This window comes from Crassostrea angulata, chromosome 3 (genome assembly GCF_025612915.1).
Source record: "Crassostrea angulata isolate pt1a10 chromosome 3, ASM2561291v2, whole genome shotgun sequence".
Classification (NCBI taxonomy): Eukaryota; Metazoa; Mollusca; class Bivalvia; order Ostreida; family Ostreidae; genus Magallana; species Magallana angulata.
Genome location: NC_069113.1, coordinates 30895032 through 30914845, shown reverse-complemented (window position 1 = coordinate 30914845; position 19814 = coordinate 30895032). Strand labels below are relative to the sequence as shown.

The following is a 19814-nucleotide window of genomic DNA, read 5'->3' as shown; positions in this document are numbered from 1 at the left end:
AAAAGTTTGCAAATCAATGTCAACATGGAAGGATATGATTTTTCTTCCGGACCCCTACTTAATATTTAAGGTCATGCTGGTTTTTTTTTTTGTATAAATCTTAAAGTCAATGGTATCGCATATTTGTTGAGCCTGTCAGGTTTTAGCTTACCAAAGCTGAAAGCTTGAGTGAGCTTTTCTGATTACTTGTCGAGCATCCGTCTCATTGTCCATGTGTAAACTTTTCACATTTTCACATAACTTCTACCCCAAAAATATCAGCCCTATTTCAACAAAACAAAGCAACTTTAAGTGAAGAGGATTCAAGTTTGTTAAATTGAAACGAGTCACATTCGATTGGGAGATTAAGAAGATTCATCAAAATATTGGATGAGACAAGACTTGCTTCTACATTTACAATACGTGTTTTGCTACTGCAATAAAAATATATTTTTTATCACATACTATTTTCCAGAAAAGTACATGCATGGAGGCATCCTAAAGAAGGGTAGGTTTAAGTTTGTTCAAATTTTGATGGGGGGGGGGGGGGGGGGATGAGTAATCAAGACCATTTGGTCAGTTTTGTAAAAGCCTCCTCAGGTAAGATATACCTCTGATATTTAAGGTTGTTCAAATCATGTTTTGAAGACGGTTTTTAAAATATTCTTTAAAAAAAACCATGTGCTCAAAAAAGCTTAAACTATTGTTATAACTTGTTCTGTTACAATAGAGGGTCTAAAAATTTCAGACCAAAAAGTAGCTTGATGTTTAGATTTGGAATAATTAAAAAATCTTTCTAAAGAAGATCAACTCAATTCGTTCAGATATTTTCATTTGATAGCTTGCAGCAGATTTGACCAGTAAAATTGTTACTATTGTTGATCAGGTGAGCAATGTGGCCTCTAGACCTCTTGTTTCTTATTGTGATTCTGGAAGTGAGATAATCAGGCAAAATTATCAGTAAAGCTCAGTTCTTCAAGAGTCCTTATAATGCAAACCCTGCTGTAAATATTGTCATTTCTGGTACAGTGGTACTTGATAAGAAGATTTTTAAAGACATGTACCCTATTTTCAATATTGTGTGATATTTTCCTTTTGGAAAGGCTATTTAACTCTCTTTTTTTTTATCAATTTACAATTCTCTTCTCAAAATGATAATTTTACCAAGTTAAATGTGAACTAGTTGTTCGAAAGAAAAGGTCAGAAATGTGAATGGTTTATATTCAAATGTCTTCTCTGAAAGCAATATTCTATGTACTTTATTCCAGTGTGTATTTTAACGAGGCCGGGTCTAATTAGTTCTGCCCTAGATTTTTTAATGAAATTTTTTACCTGAATTTCTACTGATATAATTATTATTTTAAGATTAAAAAATAAGACATTTACCACACCGTTTGTTTAGGGGGTCATCTCAAAGTTTGTTAATCTTTAACATAGGACCCTATGGGATTACGCTTGAAATGTATCAATTTTGCACATTTTTTTAAACTTCTGCCCTAGGGATTTCTTTTTCTGTTCTACATATTAAAGTTATTGCTAAAAGACATCAAATGGTCAAATAAAAAAAACCTTTTACCTCCTGGTTTGTTCCAGGGGTCTTATCAAAGTTCATTTTTGTATGCCCAATTTCCCAGGTTTGTCAGATAATGGCAATTTTTTTATTTGACAAAGGCGGAAAGGGTGATCTTTATAGCATTATTAAAGCATTCAGACATATTTAAGTAATAAAAGAATATATAACATCACATATTAAGGGTCATTAATATAAAATACATGGTTACTGTCTTGAAATATATGAATTCAGCTATATTTAGGCGAGTTAAGAAAACGTGACAGAGGGTTAGGCCTGCTGAACCCTCTTCACGTTTTCGACCCGAGCCCAAATATTGCTTATACTTCGAGACAGTTATGTTTATTCCACAATATAACATTAATTTTACGCATTAAACGAGCCATTTTCAACAAATTTCGCTGAATGTCTGCAGTTGAAACTATCACGCCATGGCGTCAACCAAGCAAAAAGATGACGTCACAATACAAATGAAACGCTGCGCGAAAGCGTGCGTACTCGTTCTGTACTCGGCCTCGTTAAGGAAGGAGTCTTCTCGTTATCAAACATACTTCTTATAATAAGAAATTCATGAAATTTCGACACAGTCAAACATATCATATTACCCAATGATTCTATCAGTTTAATAAAATTTGACCTTTTTGTTTTCGCATAAAGTCAGGTCAGGGTCACTACCATTTTCCTCAACTTTCAGGATGATAAAAATAAATGTAGCTCTTTGCAGTTATGTAGACATTTTTTATGGCCATCTAGGGATCGTACGTCCGGAAGTTGCCAACATTTTTAGGAGCCAAACAACTCAAATGAGTGCAAAGTTTCCGTATGTGTTTGAAGAAAAATAGATGACATACTTCAATTTCGAGCAGAACTGTACGTCAACAAAACAAGTCTGCAGATTCGAAATGGTTGCCGTCTTTAAAATTGTTCACATTTGATTGAAAACAATATGTTTCGGTTTCAGCGGATGAATACACTAGCACCGAGACACATGCGATAGCTGGGCTTACATACTCAATTTTGTTATGAAATGTACCAGCCTGCAAAAAAGATTATTTTGTATCCATATCGAAAATTGACAATGCACAAATGTTTGATCTTGTAGAAACAAAACTTCCTAATCGAGCGATAAGTACATCTACAACCAAAAGTTATTTTAAACCAACTAGTGAACTACTTTCACTTTGCAAACAACGTGAATTGGTGCTTTCTTTTATCTACCCCTGATCTTTTCGGCCCGTGTCATTTGGACCCTTGTGAATTTTAGATGAAATTGATAATAAGAGACAGAGTGGTTATCAGCAGTATACAATATATAGAATTAAACACAATCAGAATTTTAATATTTATTTCCATATGAATAGAGAAAAAAAATCTAAACAATTATTAACTTCTAAAATATTTCTATAAACTTAAATTTTCAATTGAAATTCAAAACTTTTTAAGAATTAGGTGAGCAAATTTGTAATGAATTGTAATTTTATTAGTTATGTGATAAAAACATTTTCTATTTTTTTTTTAAAGTTGACTAATGTATTTTTTTGTATTAAGTGAAAATTGATTACTGATAATTTATGAAAAAAACACCAGCTTTTGAACTTTGTCATTTTTGTCACAATACTGCATATAGGGTACCCTCATTGTACGGATAAGTCCTCCTACAGTTTTCAAGATAGAAAGTTGTTCTTTTGCAGATCAATTAAACATATATCAGAGGTATGCATATTGCTAGGATTTTGATTTTTGATAATTTATGAAAAAAATACCAGCTTTTCAACTTAGTTATGTTTTGGCAAAATATTGCATATAGGGTACCCTCATTGTACGGATAACTCCTCCTACAGTTCTCAAGATAGGAAATTTTTCTTTGGCAGATCAGTTATACTTATATCAGAGGTGTGCATAGTGCTAGGATTTTGGTTACTGATAATTTATGAAAAAAATACCAGCTTTTGAATTTAGTCAATTTTTGGCAAAATATTGCATATAGTGTACCCTCAATGTTCGGATAACTTCTCCTACAGTTTTCAAGATAAGAAGTTTTTCTTTTGCAGATCAATTATACATTAATCAAGGTGTGCATAGTACTAGGATTTTGATTACTGATAATTTGTGACAAAAATACCAGCTTTGAAGTTAGTCAATTTTTAGCAAAATATTGCATATAGGGTTACCTCATTGTACGGATAAGTCCTCCTACAGTTTTCAAGATAGGAAGTTGTTCTTTTGCAGATTAATTGTACATGTATTAGAGGTGTGCATATTTCTAGGATTTTTATTTCTGATTATTTCTGAAAAAAATACCAGCTTTTGAACTAAGTCTTTTTTAGCAAAATATTGCATACCATTTTACTGGATATGGGTTGACATGGATTATGGATACAGTTCGCATATAAAAAGAAAACCCGGTTTGCTGTTACATTGACAGCTTTTCACTTGTTAAAAAAATGATTTAGGTTTTTACTCTTCAAATTAACTTTAACTCGACGCCATTGTGGCCCTTCAGGCCTTTGATTTAAGATTTAAAGATTCTATTCTTCAATGAAATGATAGAATATCAGAATGTCTATCAGCTTTTACTACTAAATTGTAATAAATTTTTATACTAAAATTGATATTGCTTAGCCCGCAATGCCTCTAATTTTCTTAAATTTAGAAGAATTTTGATTATTTTTTTGTGGTTCCAATATTAATATATTTTTTATTTTTACGTATTATGAAGACTTTATATAAAGATTGAAATTGACAGAAGAGCTAATATATTGACCATTTAATAAGAGAAAAAAACTTTTTTTTAGTAATTTTTTCCACACAAATCAATGTATAGAATGGGCGCTTTAAAAAGCTTATAAAAATGTAATTTGATAGGCAAATCACATTTTGAAAACATATTCTGAAAGATAAGTATTAGTTCACATTAGTAAAAAATCAAACATTAATGATATTGTTTTTAAAATGCTAAAACAGACTCATTAATCTGCAGCAATTCTAAATTGCGAAACCTGTGATATTTTCCTTCGCCAATATTCCGCCAAAGATATAGTCCTCGTTAGATTCTAAACATTGATTACTTTGTCTATGCCAAAAGAAAGAAACATACATTATTTTAATTTCTTCTCATCTTGATTTAATGAACAATTAATCAAATTTACGTTTGAAAAGTCGAAAACCAGAAAAGACTCTTTCCTTAAGTACCAAATGAAGCAATTCTTTAATTTTTTGTGTGGTTTTCATAATCTTTAACAGGAAATTGAGCAAACTATAAAAGTTGTCATTCCACAACAAGGAAAAGCAGTGTTTGATGCAGTGAAAGATATTATTGACGGCTTTAAAATACTATTGAAAAACCCCAAAGAAGCATTGTTGAAAATTGGAGGAAGTATTTTCAAGTATGTTTGTATGATTTTTATGTTAAAGAGGGTCAACAAAATTATCATTGCCACATAAAGTTTTCAGTATTTCTGAAACAATATAATATGTTCTTTTATTAGGATTTATCAAGCAGTGAAAATCGTCCTTGAGCAGAAAGACAAAATTCAAGATGCTTGTTTCTTTCTAAGAGGTTCGTTTTGTTTACTATATGCAACAGTAATGTCAATACAATCAATGTAGAATTGTTGCGACATAAAACAACACAATATGTGATAAACTATATTGAATTTACCTACATCTTGTGTTGGAACCTACTACATTGAGATGAATGAGAAATGTAATAACGCAGAATGCAAAAGTCTTTGTAGCTCACCTGAGCCGAAAGGTTAAAGCGGTTCGTTCCTCGGGGGAGGGGGGTTGGTAGCCATTTTGTGTCACCTCTAGCCTTGTATTATGCATCATATATTAATTCTACTTGTATATTAAAATTTTTGCAATGCCAAATAAACTATATTGAATAAAATAGTTAAGGGAAAATTACATATTTATTACAGATAGTTTGTGCATTTGGGATATTGTCATGATGTTTTGGAACACATATTTTAACGATATTTTAATATTTATGTTGACATATATTAACATATTAAACTGATATTTCATAAAAGTCAAGAAAAAATTAACTCCAATTCTTGCCTAAAATTAGCTTATTTCATGCCATATCAAAGTTTACATCATAGACCCATAATTTTTTTTCTTCAGTTTCGCAAGCACTGATGCTTTAAGACAACGTATGAGAGATAAAACAAAGCTAGCTAGCCAGCTAGCTTCTCTTTAAGTAACCCCTTTAATTGCGGTGATGATAAGCGCTGGTTTTATTTTCTTACCTTTTAAGATTTTTCTGACAAATCTATTATCATTTGAGAAAAAGGTTGAGACTTTTAAATAATTTTATTGCATTTTGAATCACTAATTACTAAGAATAGCATTTTATCAGTGCAAAAAGGTCAAAATATGAATAAGGTAAAGAGATTGCAAATGTTTTTCTTATGTTAAGAAGATGGGTGGATAAGGCGTGTAAAATGCTCATGCACTGTCGGACAAGATACTGAAAAATTAAAATATCAAATCAATCTGGTATTTCTTAAAATATCATTTAAAACAATATATATTTAACATTCAATGATTTAACTTGTATGTTCAATACCGGGAATGTGTTGACTCAAACAGGCGTATGCGTATCAAAACCTGCAAATAGTGTCATTTTTTGAACTTCAATGCATTTTCTTATATAGAGTGGGTCTGTGCTCCATATTTTTCTCATAGCCTAAATAAGGTCTAATGGAAAACAAACCGATTTCAATCAACAAAAACGAGGAAGGTTGACCCACTATACATTAGAAATATATTTGTGTATCCCAACAATTCAACGTTTTAAAAAATAATACAAGTCCGTAAATTCAAGGCCAAAGTAACACATAGTATATAAAACACGCTACTCTGTTGTGTCCGAAATGGCTCAGTGCTTAGAGCACCCGACATAACCTTATACATCTAGGGTTATTATGTTATGGGTTCGATACCACAGAAATTTAAGGCAATATTTTTTTCTTATCTTTTGTTAAATATATTAAAAACTGAATATAGTAAGGAATTGTGCTTTGCAAGCTTGAATTAAAATATATTTGAATAGATTCAATTGAAAAAAATAAATTCAAAATTGAATTTTACGACTAAACTAAATGGGCATTTGCGCTATCTTATCCCCCCCCCCCTATCTTCTTTGATTTTATTTTTTTTTAAAATAGTATAGATTTTTGTTTGATGCCATGGTTTATTCCGATAAAAAATTTCAGATGGAAAAGTGATTTATGTGCAATTTGCACTTTCAGTGCATAAAGGTCATATTAAATACATTGTAGCACCGGAAGGAGCATATAGACCCCAAAATCTTGTTTTGGATATTGGTTAAGATATGTGTGTATGTTTTTAAAAAAATACTTTAGAAAAAAATTAAAGACTTTTGATCACAAGATCCAGCGTCCTTAAGTGAGCTTTTCTGGTCACATTTTGTCTGTCTGTAAACTTTTCACATTTTCAACATCGTCTTAAAAACCATTCGGCCAATTTCAACCAATTTGGTACAAAGCGTCCTTAAGAAAAGGAGATGCAAAGTTGTGAACATTAAGGAATACACTTTTTTCAAGGGGAGATAATTATTAATTATTAAAATATTTTTAAAACTTTTCACAAATCTTCTCAGAAACCAATTGGCCAGGAAAGCAAACACTTGTGTGGAAGAATCCTCCGATAGTGTAAACTCAAAGTTGTGAAAATCATGACCCTCGAGAGTAGGGTGGGGCCCCAATGGGGGTCGAATTTTTAAATAGTAAAATATAGCGTAAATCTTTTTTTAAAAAAGCTTCTCTGAAAGTATTCAGTCAGGAAACCTGAAACGTGTGTGGAAGCATCATCAGGTGGTGTATATATTCAAAGTTGTTTAAATCACGATCCCAGGGGTAGGGTTGAGCCACCATGAGGGTCAAATTTTTTACAAATTAAAATATGTGTGGGGATGTAAATTTATAAGAAAATGGTGACCAACGAAAGCCTTGAACATTGGTAACGTGCTAACAATGATGATTCCAAAGTAATTAGAATGTTGGTCAATGTGACTCAGGTGAGCAATGTTGCTCCTAGGCATAGTGTTTTTATATTGGCATATCACAATAAAAATGCGCATGCAACAAAGCATTAGCAGTATATTTGAAAGTATTGCATATTTCCATGGTAAAATACATTGTACTAAAATGTCGCTTATGCGTCATTGATCCGGGAATTTTAAACGATGCATTAAGCCAAAGAGAAAAGTATGGCTCACTCATTCATTCGAGGCGGCCATGAATTTCTTAGAATTGAATTATATGAAATTAGCGTTTTAAAAAACGGGTTTTTTTTGTTAAGAAATGGTATTTAGCGAATATATATCGCATTGTGCTTAATTATTGAAAGTATATATCAACTCATGTGATCTATTGTATTTGGTCTTTGTTAGTTTAGGCGCGGGTCAATTGGGCCATTTAGTCAACATGCATTTAAAAATGTTAAATACCCTCTCTTCTGCCATATACATTTTGGAAAAACAAACAGCAAAATAATGTTTAAAATATAAATTCTCTATCCAAATCTCTACCCGAATTGCGAAATTAATTGCCCCTTAGTCAGGGGGTCAAGCTCTGAAATCTTACTAAATACTAAATCTGAATGAAATATCATTAAATCTAAATTATATCTTAGAAAATATCCTTTTTAAGGTAGTCCTATACTCGGCACTAAATGGGCTCAATCATTAAAAGCTTAGCTTTAAATGATAAATATACATTCTAGCAATACATATACAAAAGAAAATATGCATGTTTACGTGCTAGTTTGTTTGTTATCACCTCTCAGGCGGGTGTACCCCCTTGCAAAAATTATTGACAATTATGAAATTTGCCAGACGTCCGTTTTTCCTAAAAATAATTACCAATTTTGGGAATATTAGAACTGAACATACAAAATAGAGTATAAATATTTATTTAAGCCATATCTCATCAATAATTTTGCGCAAATTTTTGTAAGTAAGTACGCTTTATGGACCTGATGTATCAAAATAGAATACAAAAAATGCAATGCTAGTATCGCGTTTGGTATTTTTTTTACTATTTTATGGACTCAAACTTAAATATATGGTGTTTATTCTATAGATTGACATCTTAGAAAAAAGATTTGGTAAAATAAATTATATGTTGACGGATTACTTTTCACGCTATAAGCTCTAAACCAAGTAGACCCTGACGAAAAAAATCCGTAAAAATCACATTTTGCTACAGTTTTCTGCCTAGATCTGTCAACAATGTTAGATATCATTTAAACATTAATTAATTGACGAATGATTAAATTCGAAATAGCTTCTGTCTCTAAATTTAAACCGGTTTTAGTAAAAGAAAAAGAAAATTTCGGGGGGGGGGCATCAAAACAAAGAAGATATAAGCATACCTGAGATCCTGGTTAATCAGAAACTTCGTTTTTCATTTAACTTTAACAGAATCGAGTTTCTCAACATTAATCATTTCTATCTCTCATAGAATACATGTATTACCGTTCTAATTGCTTATTATTTCCATTGTTTACAACAGCAATGTAGAGCAAAATCAATACCGGGTATCTAAAACGCTTTGTAAAAGTCGAACCAATATTGTAAAATCCGTATTATGACGTAGTGCGATACTCGGACTACTTTAACTCCAATATATATTTAAGGAAATCTAGATGCATGATTGTGATGTCTGCGAAGCCATTTACATAATTTGTAAATTTCAAGACCTCTGGGTCTTGGATAGGGCCAATATGGACACATACATTGTAGTAAAAATGTATAAAAATTAATATTATCTTTACTTTCATAGTTATTGGATATTGACAAAATTTATTGTTAACATGTCTGTGATGTCCTCTCCTTAAATTGTGAAATTGACACGGGTTTGAGGTTCAGGCGTACGTGTATTATTAGGGTGTGTATTTGATAAATATGACCATACAGGTACAGTAAAATATGCAATTCGTAGATCCCTTGAGTTACTTTGATAACTTATTTCTGTTGGTAAATATTAAATAATAAAAGCTTACTGCTGGTGCAGCAATTTGTTTTTATATGAAATATTTATTTGATTTTTTTACATTAAACAGATGACAAGCCGTATTGGTTTGACGTGGCAGCTCTTATATCTGAGTACACTGACTTAGCAACCAAAGCATTTCATAGTATGAAGACAGCTGGTCAAAAGTGGGTTCATGAAAAGTTGGAAGAGGGAGAAGATGCTGTGAAGAAGTTCTCAAAGGGAAAATTCTCAACTGTATTTATTACACTTTTAACAAATCATCAATCTTGTTATTTTTGTTAATAGAATATAAAATATTTATTTTATGCATCATACATTTTTTTCAGCAAAGCATGAAACAAGAGGCAGTGAATTTATTAGAAACAATTGAAAAAGAGCTAATGGAGCCGTTTAGTGGTTTAATTGGAATGGCAGATACATTTATTAACAGATATGGAAAGGTCTTCAACATAATCAAGTCTGTTAAAGATGCCTATGATATCTTAAAAGAAGGGTAAGTGTGATTGTAAATGGGGCATGTACAATCGAGTTTTCAGTTGAATTTTCTGAAATAGTGCAAAATTACATGTACCCTTAAAATAATGTATATTATAAATTGTTCAAACTGTGACCCCTGAACTAATACTTGGGCCCAAGAGTGGTTCAAAATTTAACATACGGTGCTAGAAAAAATTTAAAGTAAATTTTAGAAATATATTCTTAAGAACTACAATTCTACAACTTTTGAGATTGCTATGCCATCATTCTCAAGGAATGGAGATTTTGAATGGCTGAAATTGTAAACCACGGACTAATACTTGCATTGGGAACTCAAGAGATGTTCAAAGTTTTACATAGAAATATATAGAAAAAATGTTTTAAAATCTTATTCTCAAGAACTACAATGCTACAATTGCTATGTAAGCATTCTTAAATAAGGTAGAGTCTAAATTGTTGAAATTGTGATCCTAGACTAATAATGGGGCCCTATGAGGGGTTCAATGTATAACTTTGAAATAAATTTGGAAAATATTATAAAACTTAATTAAAATGATACAATGAACTGTTAACGTTTTTCATGTGAGCGATGTGGCTCATGGACTACAAATAAAAACTTGTAAAAGTTAACAATTCTTCAGTAAGAAATCTTTAAAAGTCAACAAAAGTTTGAGTGTCGGTAGTCGAGTTATAAACGAGATATAGAACTCACAATTATTCTTTGGGAAAACAAAGTTTTTGTTTACATTTTGAATGTTGATAAGAAAATTCCAGGTTTAGACATGCATGTAAAATGAAAGTGATAAACGCTAAGAATTGTTCATTTATATTCAAAACGAAGAAGTCAGCTTAAAGAAGATTTTTTACCGGTATATTGAACCAATTTAAGCAAAAAGAAGGAACGAGCCTTATTAACATAACAATTAATTGTAAGCTCTGTATCTTGCTTATATCTCTATGACTGACACTCATATTTGGAATGATCAATAAAAATGCATTGCTAAAGCATTGTAAACAATATAAACAGAAAAATAGAATAAATTTAACCAAAATCGTGACCATGCCCCATTGAACCGATATACATGTACATCCAATAAAACAGAGATATTGTTACAGTGTATGAAGCATCAATGAAAGAATATATATCTTTCATTTCATAAACCTGTAGGTACATTTCATTCTCTAGATCTAACCTTAATTGAAATGAAGAGTTACATCGTTTTCAAAAGGGAAATTAAAAAGAACAGTCAAAATAGAATGTATTGAAATTCATAGCTATATGATATTACTATATGATCTTTTTAATATTGCTGTTTATTACTTATATTTATGTATGAGAAAGATAAATCTTTGAGAATGATAAAGTTAATCGTGTTTTTAATGTTAACAATCTCGCGTCTCAGATGATTTGATCACGTACTTACCAAGTTTATGTACCGGTAAACATCTTACCATTTTAAAATTTTCACCGGAATATGAACTTTGTCGGTCATTTGGTCAAATCCTGTGAAGCATAAAGGTCTTCTCAGAAGATTTGATCACATACCAACAATGTTCTTATCCAGATGAACGTGTTTACATTGCTGTATATTTACATTTTACTTATATTGAGATTTGGAAAAGGAAAATCGCTTAAAATTATTAAAATAACTGTGCTTTTAATGTTTACAATAATGCTAGCGATAAGCGCTTGCGGTAAATATTGTGAAGTCATTAAAAAGTTCACACAGAATTGAACAATTTCGCTTTTCTATAGGTTCATATACGTAAGCTTATTTGCAAATGTAAGTATGTAAAGTTAAATAAGAGCAGTCTGTTGAGGCTATTTGAATAAAATACATATTTTTTTCTTTCTGTTGCATTTTCTATAAAAAGTTAATAAAAAGGACAGTTATACTTTGAATTGCCCACATAAATCAATGTGCTCACTGAGTTTTATTTTACGATTTTTTGGGTCTCTAATATGACGTGTATGCACACGAAATCTTGCTCTTAATATACAGTACAGGCAACGCGGATCCCGTGCTTCCCGCGCCCCGTCACGGTATAAACACATCGAGGTGATCGGCCAGGTGAGACAGGTATACCGCGTTCCCATCACGGTAAACTCATCATCTACCTGTCCCCGCCATGGTAAATTTATCGATGGAAAAGTATCGTATACAAGCGGGAGTTATCTCCCCGAATGACAAATAAATTGCATGATTCCTTATATTTAATGACGATATTTAACCAGATTTTGACAGAGATTATAATCGAAATACTTGGAGTCTTTTTTACTATTTTTTTTTATTTCATAGCTATTAAATAAACTATAAAAGTATTTAATTTAATTCTTGTGGAGCAATTGCAAATAAAATATTTTCGAATCCATTATCATATTTTAAAAAGGTCGTTAAATTAAAAATTATCATGAAATGATTTAATTGCAAATAAAATTATAAATGTGTACGCAGTGTGATTGTGTTTTCTTAACAATTAATTGGTCCGCCTACATTTGTATTGTTTGTTGTTGAAGTCCATGCGTGTCAACTAATGATGAGCAAGTGATTAAAAATTAGGGCTTCCTATAAAATTACCAACCCGGTATTTTTAGCACGTTCCGTTCATTTCTTACAAGGTCTTCTACGTGTAAAGAACATTTTTTGTGAATTCATGTTTTAGTGAATTTGTGTTACGTTACTTTAGGTACATGTATGACCGAGTGTCTACCAGCCTCTCCTTTCTCATCAACTTCTTTGCCACCTTCGAATACGCCTCATTGTAATGCGAAAAATCAAATTAACGTGTATCTCTCTGAACTGAATTATAACAAGTAGAGAGTAAGGAGCCTTAGAGATACCCAGAGTTGCATAAAATTATGTAATCGAAAGATATTGTGGGTATCCCATGTCTTGGTGTCGTGATGGTGTACCAGCTACCCGCCGTGACGGAGGTCGCGACCGAGCCCCTCTCTCTCTCTCTCTAACTCTCTCTCTCTCTCTTTTAACAGAATAACTAGATATTGTTTTTTTTTTAGAAGGAAATTTTGTTAAACCGTTCTTATGTTCTTACACATTTCAAAGAAATTAAGAAAATGTTTTGAAAGATTTGCTGCTGATATTTCATGCCGATAAAAAAACATTTAAACATTTCAGTAAATGTATTGATATCATTTTATGTGTGCATGTACATGTAATTTTATTGAAAGCTACTACAAATATGTAAACCCGTTTCCTGTTATCGTAACCTTACCCCCATCCCCCCACCGCTTTTTGACTATCGAAGTTAACTTCATTTGACTTTAGTCCTAATTGTTTTACACAAAGGTGTGAAACCGTCGCATTGACAGGAAATCACTCTACGCTTGAACGCACAGAATACACAGGAATGAGGCCGGTAGATAATCTGTGTAACGATTGACCAAGAAGAATTCTACATGCATATCAAACAAGTTTACTAATAGTTATATCAAATAATTGAATCATTTTACTGCGTTATATAACCGATAAACGTGTTGAAGATGTTCCTTCCCGTAAAAAACCTCCATTATAAACTAAATGAGAGATAGAGAAAAAACACAACGAATTAAACTTTCCAAACACAGCATATCATGCACCACGAACATTGTAAAATAAACTTAACTGTTAAACGTACTTCTAATTTTCTTGATTAAAAATAAAACTAATAGAACGAAACTTTATCATGGAGGAAACACGTGGTAGAGCTAGCGGGCTGATTTGATTGACAGGTGCAGCACGTGGACTCAAATCTGAAATTGCATGATGGATTTAATCACAGTGTACCATATTCTTTTTAGAATACTAATTTTATGAATATTTAGTATTGGATATATTTAGTATATTTCACATCAGTGTACGTTAAATTACGCCTAAACGCGCCCCTCTCTCTCTCTCTCTCTCTCTCTCTCTCTCTCTCTCTCTCTCTCTCTCCTGTAAGGTGTTGTGCAATTAGACGAAGCCGTACGCGATATAGAATTTTTCTTTTGTCTTGAATAGGTGTGAAAACCCTCAAGGGCATGTCGTTTTCTACCCTGAGTTTGTTAATCACTACATGTATACACAGAAAATGATCGTGACTTAAACTTTATATGTATACACAGGAAACGCATACTGATAACACGTTATATTCCATGTGCTTTAACGCAGCACCAACTCAATTATATGAATGATAATTTCATTATTGAATGGAAAAATAGATTTGTTAGTTGATTCCCGACATTTGTTCATTTCTCAATTTAAAACATAGACATGTATTGACAGTTTACGGCGCTATGCGTGTCACGAGAAAATGAAATTGCTCTGCATTGATACGAGTTCATCTAATGAAAATATTTAATTTTAAGATTGTTATAAAAACAGGATTATCAACTTATAGAAATAATAACCGAAATAAGCACGTCAAATACAAAGATATGTGTTCTTATTTACACATCACAAAATAGATAATAATCATGTTATGTTGTAATTCGAAAGTAGTTTCCGATTTCATGAAATTCTATTTTATAAATATAATTTATTAACTTTATAATAATATGGACCACAATTTATTTACAATGCAGCTGTTATGCTTAAATCTGAAGTGGCATATTTGACGTGGATTTACGCGACCTGCATTGCCTGTAATGTACAGTACAGGTAAAGTAACAACAACAAGCAGCAGCAGGAATAACGGTAAATCACACCGTCGCGGTGTCGGTGTGTTCCCGTTTTGCACACATTTGATAATTGGATATAGAACAATAGGTGTGATTTGTGTTGTGATAGCAATTATAGTTAGCTTTCAGTCAAAGATTTTACCTGGATTTTTACCTGTGTTTTATCATTCATTCATCAGAGCCTTTACGATAAAACAAGAAGAATTCAGATATTTTGTTGGGTTTTAGGTCTAACAACTAATAACTATCATCATTTTTTTTTCATTTGATAAAATAAAGATAATGATATTTTTAGTCTTAAATTTCCACTCAGGTCAAGACGTTGTGAAGATGATGGGGTACTCCGTGAAAGCATTTCATATACAACATGTTTGCAATAATCTTTCTTGTTTAAATATATTAATGAAATTGTTCATGACTAAATTACTGTAGGAATGTTTGAAATTAAATTCAAAAACATGCAGGTCAATTGTTATGTAAATGTGCTTTTATGCAATTCATATTGTAACATAAAATAGATGTAAATATCAGTTGGGAGTACATATGTTTTATTTATTTCATTGTCAATAGCCCTCACAGGAACTGTGATATAGACTATAGCAATTAAGCAATTATCTCACCTGGTCAAATTCCCGTTTCGCACACATTTTTTCGATACATAATTTTCAAATGTGTGCAAAACGGGAACAAACCGCGGTGTCGTCACGGTCGCAATCCATACAGCGATCAAAAACCGCGATGGTGTATCGCGGGAACGATAAAAATACCGTGACGGTAACGCGGGCCAATACGGGATCCGCGTTGCCTGTACTGTAGTCCCTGTTTCGCCGATATAAAACAAGTTGCAACCATCACATACAATAGTTTATATTAATTTTTTGAAATAACATGCCATATCCAAATTTATCTTGAATTGTTTTCCCCCCAAAATAGAGATACCTTGCATTAATAACGGGCAAGTGCTGCATTATATTTTTTTTAATTTTTAAGGTATTTTTTGATATCAGAAAATGATTTTTTGATATCAAATTCGAATCTTTGATATCAAAAAATCATTTTCTGATATCAGAAAATACCTCAAAAATAATTTTTAAAAAATATAATCCATTTCATGTTATTTAAACATTGATTTTCTGATATCAATTTTTTTCTTATATCAGAAATTTCTGTTTTGGTATCAAAAATGATTTTTTTTAATAAGAAATTCAAACTGATTTTTGGATATCAAAATTTAAATATTTTAATAGCAGAAATTAAAATAAAATGGCTAACAACTTTCAAATATTTAATGAATGCTCCCTCAACCAAAAATTTAATTACTTAACTACAGAGTCCAATTTGTGCATTACAATTTTTGTTGATTTTAATTTAAATATTTATTTAATGTAAGAATTAAATAAATGCTCTTAATATGTCTGGTCTTATGCATTGAATTACTAAGCCTCTATAGTTCCTATATATTAAGCAACCCATCATTTTTTTAGGATTGTCTAAATATTCACAGCAACTCGAAAAAAAAGGATTGTATATGTGGACGAACTTGCCAAAATGAAATAAGGTTTAAAGTTAGACATACTTTATCATTCTTAAAATGTATCTACAGGTTTCAAATACAATAATTAACGCAGTACGAAAGTTGCATGACAGGGTGCATTTATTAAGTTTATAGTTATTTTATGTATGTCTTATTTTCTAATATAAAAAAAATCGAAATCGAAAAATCAACTTTATTCTTTATATCAGAAAATCTTTCTTTGATATCAATAATTCGAATTTGTGTATCAAAAAAAGATTTTCGGATATCAGAAATAATTTTTTTATATTAAGAATGACTTTTTTTAAGATCAATGATTCAAGTTTTTAGCTCACCTGAGCTGAAAGCTCAAGTGAGCTATTCTGATCACTTTTTGTCCGTCGTCCGTCCGTCCGTCCGTCCGTCTGTCCGTCTGTCTGTCCGTCTGTAAACTTTTTACATTTTGAACTTCTTCTCTAAAACCGCTTATCCAATTTCAACCAAATTTGGCACAAAGCATCCTTATGGGAGGGCGAATATAAATTGCAGAAATAAAAGTCAGATCTGTATTCAAAGCGGAGAAAACCTTAAAACTGTAAAAAAAAAAAGGGGGGTTGCATTTTAAAAAATCTTCTTCTCAAGAACTACTGATTCCAATTCAACGTTGTTTAGCATAAATTATCCTTATGGGAAGGAAAATATAAATTGCAAAAATTAAGGTCTAATTATGTTTCAAATCTGAGTTATTACGAAAATAATAATAAAGGAAAGGCGTGTTTCAATCAGTTTAATAGCTTCGGATTCGGCTTTCGGTAAAATGGGTAGACAAGACTTGGCCTGGGCAAAACAAAAGATTGGCAGTTATTAATCTGCCAATCTCATTAAAATTTCAGGATATTTGATGGACCAGTATATTTGTATTTGCTGTAAATATTGCTGCAAAATAATGCGTATTTGGAATTGACGATTGCCGATCTGCCCCGGCTTTTATTTTGCCACGGCCCAGGTTTGCGTACCCATTTTACCAAGACTCGTATTCCATACATCTAAAACGAGGTTCTTTGTTTAAAGCAGCCATGACATTATACGAAAAAGGGTCGATCTGACTATGATGAATTTGCTTGTTGTGCAACAGTTCGCGAATGAAGGGAGAGTTTTGAAACATGCAAAATGTATTTGTGCCGATTTTGTGAAGTAAATTGAGGCTAAATATTTCAATGCGTTGACAGTTTTCACACATGACGTTGGTGTTAGCTTGTTCTGATTTTCGTTTCGTTTTCATTATTTATGCTTTGTAACCTGGGAACTATCGTCTGTATTTCGTGATTTTTACGTATCAAATCAAACAGAGACTTCGGTAAATCAAACAGTTAACTGTTTACCTGCGCAAATTAAGCAAAATCTGATGTATCAAAAAAAGTACTGAAATACAATTCATTCTATCGGTAATTCGGCATTATATTTTGCGTAATGGTATATTAATGCAATAGGTATTGTTGAGATGCTCGGCATTTTCTCGAGTTTATTCAGTTTAAATAGAGTTTGATATCGCTGTCGGAAATATGTAGGTATATACATGTACATGTATACATGTATATATGATTCATTTCGAAAAAATAAATTGTGTTCTTTATTTGTTATAGTGCATGTTTCTTGTGTTTTATATAATTGTTTACAATTTCTATTTACTAACCATATTTGAGTGTTAAGCTTCGAATTATAAGCAAGATACAGAGATTTGCTCACAATTCTATGTTTGTACACAGATCTTAAAAACTAAAGATTAAAAAACTAAAAAAAAATTCAATTTTATTAAGAAAATGTTCAAAGTCTCTTCTTCCAGAAACCGACTTTAACAACTTATTGCATTGTAAACTTAACCTTTTTTAGCTCACCTGAGCCAAAGTCTTCTCAAAAACTATTAGGCCAGGAAAGCTCAAATTTGAGTGGAAGCATCCTCAGATAGTGTAGATTCAAGTTTGTTCAAATCATGGTTCCCGGGGGTAGGGTGGGGCCACAATAGGGGGATCATGTTTTACATAAGAATATATAGAGAAAATCTTTAAAAATCTTCTCAAAAACTATTAGGCCAGAAAAGTTCAAATTGAAATGAAAGCATCCTCAGGTAGTGTAGATTCAAGTTTGTTCAAATCATGATCCCCAGGGGTAGGGTGGGGCCACAATTGGGAGATCAAGTTTTACATAGGAATATATTGAGAAAATCTTTTTAAAATCTTCTTCTCAAAAATATTTGGCAAAGAAATCTCAAATTGGCATGTAACCATCCTTAGGAAGTGTAGATTCAAGTTTGTTCAAATCATGGTCCCTGGGGGTAGGGCGGGGTCACAATGGGGGATGAATTTTTATAGATAGAGAAAATCTTTAAAAGTCTTCTTCTCAAAATTATTAGGCCAGGAAAGCCCAAATTTGAGTGGAAGCATCCCCAGATCGTATAGATTCAAGTTTGTTTAAATAATAGTCCAGGGGTAGGGTGAGGCCACAATGGGGGATGAACTTTTACTTAGGAATATATAGAGAAAATCTTTAAAAATCTTCTTTTTAAAGAATTTTTGGCCAGAAAGGGTTTAAACTTGTGTAGAGGCATCCTCGGGTAGTGTAAATTCAAGTTTGCAAAATCACAGCCCCTAGTGGTAGGGCGGGACCGTGATGGCGGTTTGAATTTTTACATAGGAATATGAAGAGAAAATCTTTAAAACTATTCTGGGAAAGTGTTCGGTTCAAAACTCAGTACTTAGTGTGAAAGCAAAGGTTATGCAGATTTAAGTCTGATGAAACCATGATTCCCAAGAGAAAAATGGGGCCATGAAATGGGGGGAGGGGGGGGTATATAGGAATAGAGACAAATCTTCTTACAGGTATAACAACAAAAGGGGCTTGGTATTTACCAAAAAATAAGAGGTTGATAAAAATTGGCAGATTTTCAATTTTTTTTAGCAAGATCTACTGTACTCAGTTGTCAAGATATTTTGATACTGTAATGCTAATTTGATCAGAATTAAGGCAATTTTTGCTCAGGTGAGCGATGTGGCCCCTGGGCCTCTTGTTTAATATCAAATATTGATTTTTGATGTAAGAGAAGACCCTAAAAGATATTAAAACGTCGCTTCTTATACATTTAGTAACGGTGTTTATAAATTTCTTGATTATAAATGAACACAGTATCCTCTTTAGGTTCTTTTGTTGCCTATTGTTATTAATAAACTTGAATTTTAATTAAACGTGAGCCAGTTCTTCATCTGATTTGAGAATATAGAAATGTTTAAAAATCTTCTTCTCAGGAACTACAATGCTACAGTTTTTGAAATAACTATGGAAACATACTCGAATAATGAAGATTTTAAATTGTAAAAATAGTGACCACCGGACTAATACCGGGGCCCAAAAAGGGGTTTAAAGTATGACATAGAAATTTATAGGGGAAAAATCTTCTTATCAACTACAATGCTACAATTTGTGACATTACTATGCAAGAATCCTCAAATAATGTAGATCATAAATTGTTGAAATCGCGACACCAAGACTAATACTTGGGATCCCAAGAGGGGTTCAAACTTTTACATTGAAATATGC

General features: G+C 31.9%; 1 protein-coding gene across 1 annotated transcript in view; it reads left to right on the top strand.

The window, feature by feature from the left end:
* LOC128178078 (uncharacterized) overlaps positions 1–19814 on the top strand; it is a 154536-nt gene that overhangs the window by 35409 nt on the left and 99313 nt on the right. The window contains exons 20-23 of the mRNA XM_052845075.1: positions 4793–4935; positions 5038–5108; positions 9644–9810; positions 9903–10069. Coding sequence (XP_052701035.1) covers positions 4793–4935; positions 5038–5108; positions 9644–9810; positions 9903–10069 — 548 coding nt within the window. The remainder of the gene's footprint in view (positions 1–4792; positions 4936–5037; positions 5109–9643; positions 9811–9902; positions 10070–19814) is intronic.